The 18,307-nt window shown below is 42.4% G+C and overlaps 1 protein-coding gene across 7 annotated transcripts in view; it reads left to right on the top strand.

Annotated features, from left to right (window-relative positions):
• TNFRSF19 (TNF receptor superfamily member 19) overlaps positions 1 to 17,388 on the top strand; it is an 89,885-nt gene extending 72,497 nt beyond the window's left edge. For 3 of the 7 annotated variants that reach the window (XM_078070564.1, XM_036117276.2, XM_036117275.2), the window contains 6 exons: positions 3,334 to 3,498; positions 3,948 to 4,073; positions 8,741 to 8,843; positions 9,442 to 9,841; positions 12,491 to 12,538; positions 14,479 to 17,388. In XM_078070564.1, the coding sequence (XP_077926690.1) occupies positions 3,334 to 3,498; positions 3,948 to 4,073; positions 8,741 to 8,843; positions 9,442 to 9,841; positions 12,491 to 12,529 (833 nt within the window). In that variant the 3' untranslated portion in view covers positions 12,530 to 12,538; positions 14,479 to 17,388. Of the gene's footprint in view, positions 1 to 3,333; positions 3,499 to 3,947; positions 4,074 to 8,740; positions 8,844 to 9,441; positions 9,854 to 12,482; positions 12,539 to 14,478 lie in introns of those variants that run through there. The other 4 variants (XM_078070560.1, XM_078070563.1, XM_078070562.1 and 1 more) reach the window with 4 other exon arrangements.
• Positions 17,389 to 18,307: the final 919 nt, after the last annotated feature.

Below are 18,307 nucleotides of genomic sequence, written 5' to 3'. Positions count from 1 at the left end.
ATCATTGCAGCGGTCACAGGTCAGCAAAACAATACTTTTTAGTTTGTACTAGATAAATCTTTTTCTGAGAAATTCTCAGCAATACCTCAATTAACCAGAACTTAACAGAGTAGAAGCCACTTCATATAATTGGCACCAACCTCCTCCTCCCCCCCACCCCCGCTTTTTTTACTACTCAAATCAAAAAGATTTGATCAAAATCAGAAAGGAAACAGACTTTTAGCAGAAACTTATGTGAGTGAGTTTCTAGGGTTGTTCTTAAATCAAAAGATAGGCAGCCCTATCTCCCATAGCATCCACGTAAATGTCTGCATTGTTGTATGTGATGATTGAACCTAAAAATGATGAGCCCATTTCCTATAAGACAGATTGTTTGCTGGTCATAAACTTGTACATATAAACAAAAAATCTAGAATGTGGTTTCCAGAGCCCTGATTCCCATGGAGACCTCTCTGAGAGGGTGTCTGAGTTAAAAAAGACACCTTTTCTTATATAGGTGTCAAACATTGAGAGGTAAAACTACTGTATTTTTCTTGTTCATCTTCAGATGCTACTTCCAGGGAAATGTATAGAGAAGGGGCTTACTGAGTGCACTTTTTAAAAAAAATCAATATTATTATGGCAACTCAATATCATTGAGATTACAATATTAGTACCCTACCATGGAAAGATACTTATTCCTAAGACTTCTACAATTAGTTTGGGGAAAATAAATGCTGAATCACAAACCACCAGACTCAAAATCCTCATCGGGTGCATTTTAGCATGTTTATAAAGCAGAAACATTTCCTTTCATATGAAGGTAAGTAAGATGACTAATTTACTTTCAAAGAAGTTCAACAAGAACTTAAAGGATTCTAATCGTGATTCTACTTTAACCTGAAGTCCCAATTCTTAGTAGCGTTTTCCTGAATATCCAATACTATGTGAATTGATGAGCTTAACTTGATAGTTACAACAGCATTAAGAACTTTGAGATCTTCAGCTCAAATCATGTACTGTGTTTCATTCTGACGACAGCTCTTGCTAAAGCCCTGCATTGTGTGGAGCTGGGTTATTTGATGAAGAGTTTTCAGCTGATCTCGCTCTGAAGTCAACCACCTTTCTCACAAACATAAGCGAGATGGCAGTTTTCCACAACTGTACCATTTGGTCCAAAGAGATAAGAGTTACATCTCCCAGATCCCTTACCCTGCGGTGTAGTCAACTATTTCCCTTGCGCAGGATATAAATTCCTCTTCGGTTATTGATTTGTCAGTGTTTGTACAGCTGTGCCTGTGTTCATACATCCTCTTGTGAATTTGTCCACTGATAGAGGCTGTTTCAGATTTAGATTTAATCTCTATTAGGTCAGGGATGCAATTTGTTTAGCTTGCTGTATGCTGAACTTCAGTATGTGCTGCTTGGTGATTATAGGATGTCTACATAGCTATAAGTGGTAACTATTTTTTATGAATATTAAACATGTTTACGAACAAATATCCTTTAAAATGTATGACTGGACTATGATTCCTAATCATCCAAGCCCAAGGCGTATGGCTTAGGTGCCTTCTGGGCGGCCGTCAGAAACTTTTATCAGTGTGGCCCCAGAATCATTGAGCCTAGAAATACCAACACTTGATGTTCCCAGATGATCACTCCTGCTATCATATTTTTGTGATTCAATATTACTAACCCAGAAGTTTCTCTCTGGTTCTAGCCTCAAGTGTCATACAGTGGAAATCAATCTTACAGGGTTGGGGGGATATGTAGCCAGGGACGAGAAGAAGGGTGCCAGCTGATGAGTTGGCTTGTGTTTAGGAGCCACGCTGCACAAATACAGATACAAACATTGAACGTCTCGAGTTGTTGTGTCCGTCCAATAGCCATGAGCCACATGTGGCTAATGAGCGCCCGAAATGTGCTTAGTCCAAAAGGAGATGGTGCCGTCAATGTGAAATCACATTGGACTTTGAAATTTTTGTACAAAATAGAGGATGTAAAATATGTCATTAATGATTTTCATATTGAATACATGAATACATAATATATTTTAAGATCTATTAGGTTAGGTAAAATAGATTAATTTTTCCTCTTTATTTTTCTTTTTTTAAAATGGCTTCTAGACAACCTAAAATTACATGAGGGGCACATGTTACGCTTCTCTCAGGCCACAGTGGTCTGGAGTAACCCTCAGCCTCGGGGGAGCTCTTACTGAGTGGCGCTCAGGAGCTGAGAGCATCCTAAGGGGAGGATGAGGGCCCACCTCACCTGGGCGGGGGGCACCCAGAGGAAGAGAAAGCATAACTGCCCCTCTGTTTAGGGTTCAAGCTCCCTCAAATTCTTTTCAGGTTAGTTAGTAGGTTCTGAAGTGACTGCACTGAATATAGATTTCTGACCTAAATGAGTTCATTCTTCCCAGTACCCTAAAAAAGTTAAGTGCTAATTATTATCGTCATGAATAATAATAGCAATCAATAGCTAATGATTCTAGAGCACTGAGTAAGGGGCTGTTCTACATGCTTTATCTGATAAAACATGATTTCATTTTTTCAACAGCCGGGTGAGACAGGCCCTCTCCCTACCTCCATAGAACAGAGTTGCGTGTGAGACTCCAAGAGATTAATTGCTCAGGGTTACACATCCAGAGATTAACCCAGGCAGTGAGATTCCAGAATCTTAGCCCTTAACAATGACACAATACCTCCCTCTAAAAGAGAATGTCTTTCTTGACACTTTAACATGTTACTGGGCTGCCCTGCAACAGAATAGCAACACTATTCGGTTTTTTCTCTAAAACTTAGATGTTGTTCAGTCATTCAACAGCCAGGCATTAAAAAATGCTTACTGTCTCAGAAATTGGGAGTTACTATTAGCTTGTGAATGATTTTTTCCTTATTTTTCCCTCAAGTTGCCCCCAAAAGCATCCCTTAATTCAGTGTGCTTGAAATGTAGGTAGTCTAATTCCAATTAAATTGCAAATATTACATACCTACGATGTGCCAAATGCTGTGTCAAGCACTGGGAGACAGAGAACGATGAGGAATTCCATCTTGCCAACAGCTCTGGTCTAGCGGGCCTAAAAGCACATCCTGGCAACGCAGTGTGTTGAGAGTTGTGTGTCCACAGTGCTGTGGGGAAAGGAGAAGGGGCACATCCACACACTTTGGGGTATTAAAGAAATCTTCTAAGAGGAGGGAGCACTGAGCCTTCTTCAAATACCTCCTCTTGTTTTCTGGGGTCTTTCTTGCATCACATGAAGGCCATTAATAAAGGTGGCCACCAAGATGGGGGTAAGCGTCTGAGTCTTCTGGGTTGTTGAGAGTCTGCTGACTCCATTCCTGCGGTTTCCAGGTACCAGCAAGGTCAACCTCGTGAAGATCCCGTCCATGGCCTCCAGCCCACGGGACACAGCCCTGGCGGCCGTAATCTGCAGCGCCCTGGCCACCGTCCTGTTGGCCCTGCTCATCCTCTGTGTCATCTACTGTAAGAGGCAGTTTATGGAGAAAAAACCCAGCTGTGAGTGTTGAGCTCTTTCTGTTTCTTAGCATTTGGGTGAAGTGTGTTTATCATCATTGTCACCGAGGGTTCCACGAGGCCTTGACCAAGACCACAGTCAGGAGCTATTAAAGGGACAGAGCGCACCTGGAAACGCAGCTCACAGTCCCCTGGTCCCCCAGAGGCACTGCTTTATAAGGACATTGAAAAGGCAGCAGCGTCCCGTGCCACTAGGCAAAAATGAAAATCCTTCCAAGTTCTGGCAACTGAAGTACTCTATAATTTGAGCTTTAACAAATTCATTCCTAGTTGTTTCTCCACGTAAGAAGACATATTTTTAAATGTGAACGATAGCCATCTTTTTCTTCAGAAATATTAAGAGCTAGAAGGGTACCTGTCCGTGTTGTGGTGGTCATGGGCTCTTTTATAGAGGCAATGGTCTTCACTGACAGAATTCTCGCCCCTTGTAGGGTCTCTGAGAGCACAAGACATTCAGTACAGCGGTTCTGAACTGTCATGTTTTGACAGACCTCAGCTCAATGAATCTGCTCCCAGAGCATGTTGTCAGTGCCATCGGGACTCAGCCCAAACCTGTGGTAAGTGCCACCGGGCAAGGGGCCATTAGGGGGATCCTAGGGACACGGACACTGCAAAGAATTGGCCCTGTTCACCCCACAGCTTGCTTGCTCTGCTTGGTTTTCTAGTTAAAGCTAATCTTGTTAAATGATTCTCTGTCCCCTGATGGTTTGGGTGCTTTGAGCCTCTTAAGTATTAAAAAGAAAGGAAGCATCTCATTAAAATTCTAGAATTGTTCAGCAACTTTTTAAAGCAAGTTTGCCTTTATTGTTTTGGGTCCATTGATTGAAAATAAGATCATCCTTTTGTAGAGAAGGAGCGTGTTTCCTGTCTTGTCCAGTGGATTCAAGCTGAGCTTTGATGGGTCTTCTTAATGTCTCTTGGGTTTCTTAAAGAAGAGCAGGAGGGAGACCTATGGCAGGGGTTTCCACCAACTTCAATTGCCCTGGGGACTACTGACAGAAAAGGAAGTTTAGGGAAGTCGTGCAAATGGAAATTGGTTTCTCACCAGGGCAAAAAACGGGCAAAGATAATACTAACTTTCTCTGCCACTTATTTATATTCCTCAACACAAGGCTCCCACACTTCTACTTCCCTCTCGGCCCCCACTCTGCAAAGCAGAACGGATGGCAGTGCCCTTCCTAGACATCTGCCCCTGCCCGCCTGGCTTCACGTTCTCAAAGCACCTTTGAAGCAAAGCTCACAGCACCATTTTGTCTCTTTGGAGCCACTCTTTAAGCTGAGTGTTTCCCACTTAGATTGACTGACACTCTTGGAACGGTGCAGTCTTTCCTACCAAGAAATTACAGGATTTCGTTTTCTGATCTGACGTTCCATATGTGGAGTAAGAAGTTTTCAGCAGACTGATTTCGTTACTGCTCGTTACTGTCTTCTGCTTTAGGAATGGGTCGGGAACAAAATATAGGACTTTCTGTGGTGTGTGTGGGTCTATTTTTGCCTTTGCCTACATAGGGAATAGACTTCTAGACAGTATGGACGATAACTGGGTGATCCTCAAAACACCCCCAGAGCTGGGGTTCCCAGACCCTGAACTGGTACACTAGGGTCAGAGGGAGCAGGAATCATTTCCTGAGACATGAACTCGGATGTAGTAAAATGCAGCATTGGGCAAAATCTGCGTCCTCTTAACTTCTGTCTGAAAAGAAGGCTTAAATGGGCAGATGGCCTTGGTGCATGTCCTCTTAACAGAACAGCATGCTGAGCCTGGAAAGAATTCGCCCGCTACTGCCCAGGTTCTGTATAGCTTACCACTTATGTGGTTTCCTACTTCATGGCGGTGCCTTTGTTCTTCGAACTTTTTACTTTGACATCATTTAAGACTTACAAAAATGTTGACAGAATAGCACAAAGAATTCTCACACCCTCTTCACCCAGATCCCCCAAAATTAACATTTTATCTCATTTCCACATCTGCTTTATCATTTTTCTAAGTACGGTAGAGATATATGTATTTATACACGTTTTTTCATTTCCACTTAAAAATCAGTTGCAGAGATGATATCCCTTTACCCCTTAATACTACGGTGTTTGTTTCCTAAGAACAAGAACATCCTCTTACAGAACAGCACAGTTATTAAAATCAGAAAATCAGCATTAAATCAAAGCTTATTGTGTAATCTACAGAGCACATTCAGGTTTTCTGAATTGTCCCAAAATTTATAGTGAAAGAAAATCCCGGATAACACCGTTGCATTTAGTTGTCAAATCTCTTTACCTTATTTTTATCTGGCACAGGTCCTTAATCTTTCTTTGTGTTTCATGACATTATTATTGTTGACAGGCACAGGCCAGTAATTTTGTAGAATGACCCTCAGTTTGGGTTTGTCTGATGTTTCTGTATGACTAGAAACAAATCCTGCAGGGGTGATGCTGTGTCCTTCCCGGTGTCCCAATGAGGAGGCACAGCGTGTGCAGCTGTCCCTTTCCTGGTCAGATCAATTTGGGTCCCTTCGTTAATGGGGCACCTGCCAGGTTTCTCTGCTGTAACATGACTGTTGTTCTCTTTGTAATTAATAAATATTTTGCAGGAGACTCTTTGAGACTGTGTAAATATCCTGTTACTCTCCAAACTTTCGCTCAAGAGTTTCGTATCTGAATCAGTCATTACCACGATGGTTACAAATGCTTGTTTTGTAATTCCATCATTTTCTCCACATTTATTAGTTGGCTTCCTACAGTAAGAAAGAATTTCTTCCCCATTTATTTATTTACTTGATTTAGTGTGGACTCGTGGACCCTTTTCCACAGCCTCTACTCCTTTGCCATCATCATTTATCTTGGTGCTCACGTTTTCCTAGGTTGGGCCAGTGCAGGTCCCTTCACGCTGGCTCATGTGTCATTTTGACATGTCCTGATTATTCTTTAGCACTTTCTTCATCTCTGGCCCACAAAAAAAGTTCCAGGCTCGTCTTGCACTTTGGCTGCTTGAGCCCTAGAACCAGCCATTTCTAAAAGGAAAGCAGTGTCTTTTGCTTTGAAATAATTTTGAAACATCTTGCGGTGAGCATGACACGGGCTTGCCAAGTTGCTTGGCCGTGGATCTGGGCGAGTTCCCCAAGCTCACGGCAGCGTATATTCACACAGTGAGGGCAACGTGGGCCCTGCGCTGAGAGAGATCTGGGCGAAGGTGTGTGGATATCCGTCCTGGTTGGCAATTGCATGTCGATGTTTAACACTCATTTTTAAAAAAGGAAAATTTCACCATATTTTTTCCTTTTTATAAGAGTGAGGAGATCATTTCTCATGCAAACTTTGGATACACAAACATACATGTATATGTAAATATCAATTTTTTCACATCTTTTTCTCTCTCTAGATGTGTGTCTTTATCTTTGTATGCTTTAGTATGTGTATGTGTAGAATCAGAATTATATATGTATGTATGTAGAGAGTTCACCAAATGTTGACAGCGTTCATTTCTAGTTTATAGGGTTGGGTAATACTTATTTTTAAATTTCTTATCTTAATCCCTCTCTTTTTAAATTTTTTTTTTCTTCAGTACACTTGTGTTATCTTTGTAACCAAAACTTGATGCTGCCTCAGTGAACAAAATGATTTGTAAATATGTGTGCACACCTCTAGTTATTCCTTATGTTCCGTTCCTGGCAGGAAAACAGTAGTAACTCTGTGTGTGCATGGTATGTGTGGTGTGTGGTATGTGTGTGGTGTGTGTGGTGTGTGTGGTGTGTGTGTGAGGTGTGTGTGGGGGGTGTGGTGTGTGTGTGTGGTGTGTGTGGTGTGTGTACATGTGGTGTGTGTGTGGTGTGTATACATGTGGTGTGTGTGTGGTGTGTGTGGTGTGTGTGTGAGGTGTGTGTGGGGTGTGTGTGTGTGTGTGTGTGATGTGTGTACATGTGTGTGGGGGTGTGTGTGTGGTGTGTGTGGTGTGTGTGGTATGTGTGTGGGGTGTGAGTGTGTGTGTGTGTAGTGTGTGTGGTGTGTGTATGTGTGGTGTGTGTGTGGTGTGTGTAAATGTGGGGTGTGTGGGGTGTGTGTCTGTGGTGTGTGTGGGGCGAGTGTGTGTGGGCTGTGTCTGTGAGGCGTGTGTGTGTGTGGTGTGTGAGGTGTGTGTGTGAGGTGTGTGTGATGTGTGTGGTGTGTGGGGGGGTGTGGGGGGTGTGTGTGGTGTGTGTGGTGTGTTTGGTGTGTGTACGTGTGGTGTGTGGGGTGTGTGTGAGGTGTGTGTGGTGTGTGAGGTGTGTGTGGTGTGTGAGGTGTGTGTGTGGTGTGTGTGGGGTGTGTGTGTGGTGTGTGTACGTGTGGTGTGTGGGGTGTGTGTGTGTGTGAGGTGTGTGTGTGGGTGTGTGTGAAGTGTGTGTGTGTGGTGTGTGTGTGGGGGGTGTGTGTGTACGTGTGGTGTGTGTGGGGTGTGTGGGGGTGTGTGTGTGTGGGTGTGTGTGGGTGTGTGTGTGAAGTGTGTGTGTGGTGGGGGGTGTGTGTGTGGCAGGGGTGTGTGTACGTGTGGTGTGTGTGGTGTGTGTGTGGGGGGTGTGTGGGGGGGTGTGCGTGTGAGGTGTGTGTGAAGTGTGTGTGTGTGTGGTGTGTGTGGGGTGTGTGTGTACGTGTGGTGTGTGGGGTGTGTGTGGGGTGTGTGTGTGTGGAGTTAAAGGGTCGAACGTGTCTCTGTTCCTGTTCTGTACCGCTAGCCCACGCGGCTGGACAGCGCTCCTGTTTCCACCGTCCCCTCACGGGACAGGGGAGTCTGACTTCACACACTCTCTCACACACTCTCAGGCTGTGCTGTTACCTTTCATTATGATTTTTATTGTGGTAAAACATACACAACATAAAACTTGTCATTTTAACACTGCTTCGGTGTGCAGTTCAGTGGCACTGAGCCCGTTCACTCTGGTGTGCCGCCGTCTGCAGAGCCCTTCATCTGTCCCCAGTACAGAGCCGCCGCCCCCCACAACCCACGTTAGCCCCTGGCACCCACCATTCTGCTTTCAGTCTCTATGGGGTTGACTACTCTAGGTACTTCAGATAAGCACTGCATCATTATTGTAAGTTAACAAAAAAGAGAAAGAATTAAACCTCATGTTTCCTTTCCCCCAAAAAGTCACCCAAAGGGGAATAGCTGAATTTTCTCCAGCAGTGTTGAGCCAGTACTGAAGAGAAAGTTCCCAGGAGACAACCTTGTGCTTCACACCTCTGCTGGCTTCCCTAGGGCCTGTTCACTTGATTCCATCTCTGTGCTGTGACGAGGCCTGCAGTGTGGACCGGGTGACTCTTGGCTGTAGGGTGCATTCCAAGGCCACTCTTCAGGAGAGGTAACGCGGGATTTTTAATCCATATAATGTCATATTCCCTTGTGCAAATATGCATTCTACTAGTTTACCAATTTTCGTGTCAAACTATGAGACATCATATTTAAAAAATATTACTGATGACATTCCGGACATCGGAGGGGGACAAATCCTTGGCAAGAGGTACATGAGTCTCTGAGAGTTACTGATATGCAGTGCGACATTCTTTATACTTTACACTCCATTAATTTTGTTTTTGTCTCATATTCATGATTTGTGACACTTCTGTCATGCGTAAGTAATTTGTAACATGTCATTTACTCCTCGAATTTTAGAATAGCCATCAAGAAACTCAGTTAAGACACAGGAAACTGCCTGTTTTAGACATTGGGTTAAGTATAACTATACTGGTTAGAAATATGTACACAAATTCAGTTTGAAAGTAAGTGGAATAATTAAACTTACTGTATGGAAGCAAGTTTCTAACAAAGGAAGCACTAGAATTCTAATATAATCAATTGCTCTTTCATCTAGAAAACTTAAAAGCAGAGCTGGGTGTTGCTTTGTAGTGGTGTTTTTCCTCCCCGTAGATGACTTGAACAGCTTTTGAATGTGTGTTCAGACACACAGGTCCAGCAGGGGAGACGGTGCCCACGTTCTTTGGGTCCCTTTCGAGGTCCATCTGTGGTGAGTTTTCAGACGCCTGGCCTCTGATGCAAAATCCCATGTGTGGCGACGACATCTCTCTTTGTGACTCTTATCCCGAACTCTCTGGAGGAGATACTCATTCTCTCAATCCAGAAAACGAAAGCTCGTCCTCCTTGGATTCAAACAGCAGTCAGGATTTGGTTGGTGGAGCTGTTCCGATTCATTCTGAGAACTTTACAGAAACTACTGATCCCTCTAGACGTAACCACTCGCTGACAGAGCCAGTGCTGACTCAGGATACGCTGACGACCAGAAGCCAGCTGCGTCAGGAGAGTGGCGACATCGTCAGCCTGACCACGCAGACGTCCCTCCAGGTAAGGCAGTGACTGGCCTTGAGAAGGACACGGCATTGACTCATGCCAGACCCAGGGGATGGGAACCCGGCTCACCATAGAATGTGGGGAGACCCGATGAGAAGGCTTTTCCATCTTTCATAACTTCTTGCTCTTATATGTATGGAGAATATATTTTAAATTAAATTTCAAGAGTCTTTTTTTTTTTTTTTTTTTTTTTTTTTAACTAACGGGTACTCTGTAAGGTCATAATGAGCAGCTGCATTCTTTTACTCCTTGCAAATCCAAGTACTTAGCACAGCACCCCCTAGCTCCGTTCCTGATTGAGAGAGATAGTCAAGGGAGCATCTTGTAAACAGTTCCTCACCTTCATTTACCCTATGATGTTTTCTGCCCAATACTTAAATGCACTTCATTCACCATCAGGTTAATGGCAATTTAGATCTCCCGAAGCTTCTCTTTTCCCTCTCTGTTCCTGTTTTTTCGAGATTGCTCTGCTTTGACTGATTGGTTTGGCTAGAAATTGATTGTCGGTTGTGATCCAGGTCCAAATACTGCAGAAGAACTTTCTAGAAAGAAGGTTTAAAATCAGGTTTGCAAGGAGATGGTGACTACAGAGAGCTGGGGCTTTCAGGCAGGCTGCAAGGCTAGAGGCAGAGAAGCGTCAGGGAAACCTGGGCACCATCCCTGCTTTCCCCTTCTGGTGAGGATGTGGCCGTTCCTGAATTTGACTTAATGTCTACAAGCATTTCCCTAATATAAGCACATATACTGTTGGAATACATTCTTTTGGGGAAAAAAAAATGATGCCAGCCTTTAGTATAAAAGGGCCTAGTCACAGCAAGAGTGAGGCTCCCAGGCGCCATGAGGTCCTGCCTGCACACCCCGCCTTGCTCTCACTGCTCACGGGCAGCCAGCTCAGGGGCCCCAGGTCCTGGGGAGGCACTCTGGCACATTCTGCGTCTGCTCTCGAGAGGGGCCTCCATTTCCACGAGGTCATGTACCCTGGTCTCATGATGTTAGACACGGTCAGAAGTCAGAGTGTGAATGGAGATGTGTTCCTCTCAAGAATAGCGCATAGGTTATATGTTGATCTAAATCTGCAATACTTTTTCTCTGAACTACAAATTCCATAGAGAATTTATAGGGAGTTCTATGCAGAAAGCATTTGTTGGCTTTGGAGAAAAATAATTTTGTTTTTCTCAAAATAAAGGAAGAAGAGCTAAGGGAAGAAAAGCAAACAAATTAGGCATTTAAAATGTAAAATACTGGGGTGCCTGGGTGGCTCATTCGGTTAAGCGTCTGCCTTCTGCTCAGGTCATGATCCCAGGGTCCTGGAATCCAGCCCCAAGTCAGGTTGGGCTCCCTGCTCAGCGGGGAGCCTGCTTCTCCCTCTGCCTCTGCCCCTCCCCCGGCTCGTGTTCTCTCTCTCGAGAGCTCTCTCTCTCAAATAAGTAAATAAATAAAATCTTTTAAAAAATAAAATAAAATAAAATGTAAAATACATACCTCTGTAGTGGAGAAAGAGTCTTTACTTGACCTTGTTCTTCTGAGCCATCCCATAATTTGTATAACTTCCATGATAACAGTAAGAAAAGGCAAGAGTTAGCCGAGTTGCGAGTAGGCCCAGGAACAGACCGTGGCCCACAGGCCGTGGGGGCTGAGCATGTGTGCTGCCCTGAGGAGGAGGTGACAGGCCCTAAGAGCAGGGGAGAGAGGCAGAGAGGTCCTGCCCCTTCAGCAGCTAACCCCACCTCCCCAGTCAGATGCCTTGCCAAATAGTCTAAAATACAAGTCTTGGGAGACTCTTAAAGTTAAATCTGAGACACAATTTCATTACAAGATGCTGAAGTTTCTTTGATATCAAGTCAATTGGTTTTGATCATAAACTTGCTTTACCTTCACAAATGTTGTTAGGGGCAAGTCTGAGTAGCTAGAATTGTGTTCCCAGTGACTATCTATGGTTTTTCAGAGTACTGTCAGCAAATAAAATCACCACTCATCTTAATTGTGTAGCTCGTCCCCAGTTTCGTGATGTAAATTCTACGACTAAGGAGTGAAACATCTCGATTTCAAGTCATAGCAAAACCAACTCATTCTCTACCTTTTTCTGTTTGTGTTGTTGGTGAGGTGGGGGTAGGAGTAAGCATTATTATTACAGCCATATGAATGTAAAATCGTTTAGTGTAGAAGATTGGTGTATATAATGGCATTAACTTCTTTTCAAAGACAATTGTCAAGGTAATCATAATCTACATAAAGATATTTTCAACTCAGATTATTATGACAAGAAAGTTATAATTATATGTAAAATGAATGAGAAAATGTTACCTTCAAGATACACAATGTAATTTATTAGTGAAAGGTTTATTAGCCTTCTAAGATGTGTTGTCTTATAATTATCAGATACTTTGGTAAATATAAATGAGGCATTCTGAATTCAGGAAAGGAATTTTTAAAAAGTGAATCGTTTCAGTTTTCCCCCTATAATTAAAAACAACAAATAATATTTTGAACCCACTTTAAGAGATAATCTTACCCAGGTTCTGAAAAGCCCTTTGTCTTTGTTGCATTTACTGAGTGTGTGATATTTGGGGAGATTGACCCTCTTTGTTTCAGGAGCCGGCCAAGTATTTAGCTCAACAGTTCTATTTTTTTTCAGTCCATTAGATTCCAAAAGGCAATTCAGACTTCCTCTTAACATGCTGATTCTACAAGGTAGGGAACATACTTACTTCTCATAAAGAATTTCCTTTCAGCAGCTTGGTATTAGGAACCAAAGGACTTTCAGTTCCTTGAGTTTGTGTTTAGTTAGCTTGGTCCATGGGCTCATTCATAATTCAGGAAAGCACAGAATTTGTTTGAGAAATGCATAAGAGCAGCTAGAGCCTATATATAGTGCCCCCCCCCTAGTTTTAGTGATTACTTTTTATTTATTTTCAATGGAACTTGAAATTCCTACCTAGGCATTCACTCATATTTTCAGGTTTTTTAACCTCAATTCCCTCCTTTTATCCAGCTTTATTGAGATATAATTGACATTTGCCATTGTGTGAGCTAAGGTGTGCAATATGATGATTTGATACGCATCTGTATTGCAAAATGCACAATGGCACTTTTGTCTTACAGGGTCAGATTGCTAATGCATGATGCGTTTGTTTCCAAAAATTGTATTTTTACACAGCAGTTTTCTTGTGGGTGGTTTAAGACCACCCAGAATCTGATGATGATAGTTCTGGTGCAGGATAAAGCAAATAGGTGGGAGAAGCTTCTTTAGTCTGAATGACTCAGTTCTAATCAAATTTTCCCTATACACGCCTCCCCAGAAAGGAACAGACCGAAGATATTTGGGACATCATTTGCTAAGGTACTTGGGAGAATGAGGCCAGCCTGTTTACTTACAGGAAAAGCTCTTTTTGGTGATGTTTTTAGCCGTCATTGGAAATGTCAACATGAAATAATAGAAGGAATGGTAGAAAAGGTATGAGATGATCTGGATTCTAGTTGCTCAGTCTTTGAAAATACCCATTTTTTTTTCCATGCTGGCAAAATGAGTATCATTTGTCTCCCACAGTAGCATTAATGAGGTTATTATGGTCATACCAATTAATCAACATATTTGATGAAACTATCTCAGATTACTGAGAGTTCTTTCAGAAGCTTCTATTTCTAGATTCTCTCCTTTGACCTAGGGAAAAAAAAAAATATTTTCCTGTAAACTTACCTGATATGTCACCAATGCCAAATTAGTGGTAAATAAGTGAATGAAAGCTTACTGCATAAAATGAAGGTTCTATTCACTTGCAGTAACGTGCCTCTGGCCGATGCCTCCAGAAGTCAGGTTGCTGCCCTTCTATGATAAGGGACAGATCTACACCACTTTGCTGAGGATATTTGCCCTAGGAAGAATGTGAGCCTTCCAGGAAGATCATTAAAAGAGAAATCATTTCCAAACCACCTCTAAACTTTCTCCAGTGGGTTAGCAGAAGTTTTAAATGCAAAGAATGAGAGTGTCACTATTTATTAATCGTCTTTGTTCTTTCAAAGAAGAGACTAAAAGGATCCTAACATCTTTACCTACAAATGCTTCAAAAGAGTGCAACGTAGAAACAAGCTTTAAATGTTTGAATGGGGGCTCCTGGGTGGCTCAGTTGATTAAGTGACTGCCTTCGGCTCAGGTCATGATCCTGGAGTCTCTGGATCGAGTCCCGCATCGGGCTCCCTGCTCGGCAGGGAGTCTGCTTCTCCCTCTGACCCTCTCCCCTCTCATGTGCTCTCTTTCATTCTCTCTCTCTCAAATAAATAAATAAAATCTTTAAAAAAAATAAAAATAAAAATAAATAAATGTTTGGGGTCGAAAATGAGCAAAAGAATCGTTTGTTAATACATTTTGTTTCCTATGGGTCACATTTTCATCTCTGCAGTGTTATTTGGAAATACTGAGTGACTGTGAGTTGTTATAAAATCTTTGTTTTATTCTCAGAGTACATATGTACCTGGATATTCAAACACCATTAATGAGCTGCTGGTCCGTATGTTATTGAAGTCATGTGTACTACTAGTAAAAGTTATTTACAATAATTTTTAACAATGATAGCTCAGTAGCTTTCATTTGTAAGGTATTGTTTTTCAAGCTTTCCTTTCTGTTGCTGTTTTAGGAAGCTTAAAGGACTTGCTTCTTTCTGCAGTAGAAGAATATGGATGGAACCCAGCGGGCACTCACCCCTCCTCTTAGGCTTATGGACTGAGCACAGTCTGGACCCTGTGTGGCTTCTGGAGGAAAAAAAATAAATCTGAACCAAACTGATGGCATTTTAAGCCTTTCAACCAGTTGCTTCTGAGCCAGACCAGCTGTAAGCTGAAACCTCAAGGAAAAACAAGAAAGGACTCCAGGCACTCATGATACTCTGCATCTTTCCTAAACAAGAAGCTTCCATGCCACAAGCGTAACTTCAAAGGCTGATGGCTCGAGTTTGCAGCCTACGAGATTATGAGCATATAACAAGAAACAGAAATGCATTCATGCTTATTTTCGTGGCAAGTGTGGTTTTACCAGACTGAAGACCCAGAGTATAAGTTTTCATTTACACTTTCTTTCCAGAAATAATTTCGTATAGCCAATTATCCTACTAAAAGTCAGTGTCACATTAGTTACCTTAGTTTTTATGTAGAGTGGTTCAAAAATGAGTGTTTGTATTTGATGAAGCTCACTTTTTCATCATCTGATTAGCTTCGGAGGTTAGAATAGACTTCATACTGCCTGCCTAAATCAGGGGTTTGTTAGATGAAGTTAACTAGCCTAACTAGGAATCAGAGGAGAGCAAGTCTTTTCCAGAATCGACACTTGTAGCCTTCGCCACTGAACCCCTGCTGGAGCTAGCGGGGAGAGGGGCCTGAGCTGGGGAAGTGGTGGGGAAAGAGTGCCCACCGCCCTGCATGAAAAACCACTTAGCACACATATCCTAGAGACTTGTATACAATGATTAACATATTTCTGTGAAAATCAGTTGATATGGAAGCATTTGTTAGTTCTGTCCCTGTGATTGAGCTTAGAAGATCCAGAATTCCTCTCTTATAGAAGAGTGATAATTTATAAAGATAATGGTTTCTTTTCCTCCACCCCGCCCCCACCTCCTGCCTCTGACAACCACCAACCTGTTCTCTCTACCTGTGAGTTTGTTTTTGTTTTTGCTTTTTTGCATTGTATCTTATACCAAGGGCTTTAGAAATTACCGCCTATCTTGTTCCCCTACTACTGAAATGTAACACCACGTATGTCATCTTAGGAGACTACACTACATACTAGAAGCCCAATTTGTAAGCGGCCTATAGGTGAACAGTTCCTCAGGGTCCTCATGGAGTCTGACCAAGTAGCCCTCCGACCGTGCACATTTCGTTAGCACAGTAATCTCCTACTTTAGCCAGTGATGCTGGACTTAAGTGTGGTGTCAGGCGCCCCATCCCTGGTATTTACACACTAGAATTTTCTCTACAGCTAAGACAGAAATGAACCCAGTTCAGTCATGAACTGGGGGACGGTTCATTTGCTCTTAATTTTTATGCCCTGGAGAGGAATTACTAGAGCAGGATTTATCTGTTTCCTCCTTGAACCTACATGATCAGCTCTGGCCTTTGTCTTTTAACTGATTACTATTAGCTGAGTCACATTTGCACTTAAAGAAGTCAAACATGACTGTGTCTGAGTGCACTAAAATACTTGGTTTCACAGTCGCCCCCTCTCCCCCCGATCAATGTCTTTTACCTAATATTAAACTGAACATGCAAAAACTCTTTCTTAGGACATTTTTTTTTCTTCTCACTTACTAGACCATGCTTTTCTCTCTCTGTAAGACATGAGAAAAATCTAATGAGCCCTCTTCCTCATGGCTGGGCCAGTTTCTCTCCCCATAGTCTTAGGCTCTAATATGTGTGGATTAGCTTGCCTGGGCTCCGTTCTTCTCGGGACCTCAGTTCCTTGAACCAAAATAAGAAATTGGAGTAGTCTCAGGGCGACCCATAATCTTTTGTGTCCGTCTAGTGCCCTCTTTTCTTTTCCTTTCTTAACATTAACCAATGGTTTTTAAACTTTGATAACTCACCAGCTCTTATGAGAGTTGCCTTTAGGAAAGTCATGTAAAATATTTAGGATTTGACCACAAGATGTCTATGAAAATGCACGCTAGAGTTTCCTCGAGTGGCTTCACTGTAATTCACATATGTATGCCATTGTTTGCAATCTGATCGTTTTGTTTTGACAGAGGGATGATCAAAGTCGGCCAGGGTTGTGTTCCTTCTGGTGACCTGAATATATTTTCCACATGTAGAAACCCTCCTCGACTTCAAAGACAAATACTTGCTGGAGAAAGCTAGATGGATGGGCATGAGACTGTGGCCCCAAACCCTGAATCATCACTTTGGATCAGTAAGGAAATGCTTAGGTTGAAAGTCGATTTCATTTGATACTGCATTTGAAAACTCCTGGGGCTGTTTTACCAAGATGAAGACATTTTACCACCGCCCGCTGCAGAAACATATAATAATGTTAGATTCTATACTCTGTGTAAATACTTGAGAGGGAAAGCCCAGTCTGCATTTCCCACAGTTGGAATACCCTACAGCGCTCGCAGGAACTCGGCCGCTAGGGTACGGGTACCAGGAAATCATCATCGGGTCTGGGAGTGAGAATCGGGGTGACTTCGAATGTTGCAGAAACCCACCAACAAGAATGAGACAAGGATTTGGGGAACGACCATGTAAAGGCATGGTTTTCGCATTTTGTGTATATGGAATATGTTTTTCAAATATAGAGTTTTCTACTTTAGATAAAACGTTAAGTTGCTATTACCTAGTTAAGCTCTATTGTCTGTGCTAAGGGTAAAAAAAATGTTGAAAAGAAAATGAAAAAAGTCCATCATTGCTTGAAGGTCGCCAGCTTGAATCGATTTAGATGTCATCGTTACTATTTTGCATACTGGAATTTATAAATTTGTAAATTTTCATTTTCTTATACAAATAGTTTTGTAATGCCCTTTTTTATATGTGAATAAAATTGTTACCTGGTATTAGTATTGACATGTCCAGTACAAAAATGATTGGTGATGAGAAAACGGATTTGCTCTCCTCCCTTGCTCTCCATATGGGGGCCTTGCTAAGTCCTGATCCTTCCAGTTTAACCCTCTGGTCCTTCAAATGTTATGAGGGGGATTTGAAATCCTTCCTGGTGAGCTGGTTGTATTTCTCAGGCATGTCAAGCTACTGAAGAATGCTGTGAGTTATTTGAGAAGCTTTGGCATCAAGATTTTATTATGATCTCTTCTTTTTCCTCCTTCATTTTATGACATAAAGAGGGAGAGAACGAAAGGAAGGGGAGGTTTGATATTCATTCTTTCCGGAGGTCAGTAGGGTGTTCTGCAGAGGAGAGGACTAACTCCCACAGAGTAGTACTGGTCACTGAACGAGTTTCTTCTTTCCTTCCCAGCTTCTGACCTGCCTTCCCTTCAGTAAAGCTTTTAACACTATTATTAGATTTTGAGAGAGGACTTTAAACTCCCTGGGAAAAAAATTGGGTTATTTTAAAGTGACACCATATTCTCTCAGCTTGTTAGTCTGTGGTGTTAAATGACACTATGGATTCCCTGAAGGGGAGGACATTAGCTTCTTTCCCCCTTCCACACCTCCACCCACACCCCAGCTCCTTGGCTCAAGTACCCTTTTCCTGTGTGCGTGCAGTCTGGTTGGGCTTGTGGGTACCATCCTCTCTCTGAGAAAAGGAACTCAAAGCTCGCGCGGTTCTAACAGGAGGGCTGCAGTACTCTGTAGTCACATAAACAACTTATTTTTCATTATTACCACTATCATGAAGGTCTCTTTGCAGTTGGCTTCTTGTCATTCTCAATTTGTCTATTTATCCCATTTTACCTTGAGGAGGTATTGTCTGATTTTCTTAAAAGCTATTTGACACCCGATAAGCTATGTACACGCAGGTTA

This window comes from Halichoerus grypus, chromosome 4 (genome assembly GCF_964656455.1).
Source record: "Halichoerus grypus chromosome 4, mHalGry1.hap1.1, whole genome shotgun sequence".
Taxonomy (NCBI): domain Eukaryota; kingdom Metazoa; phylum Chordata; class Mammalia; order Carnivora; family Phocidae; genus Halichoerus; species Halichoerus grypus.
Note: the sequence above shows the minus strand (reverse complement) of the source record. Positions and strands in the feature narration are given on the sequence as shown.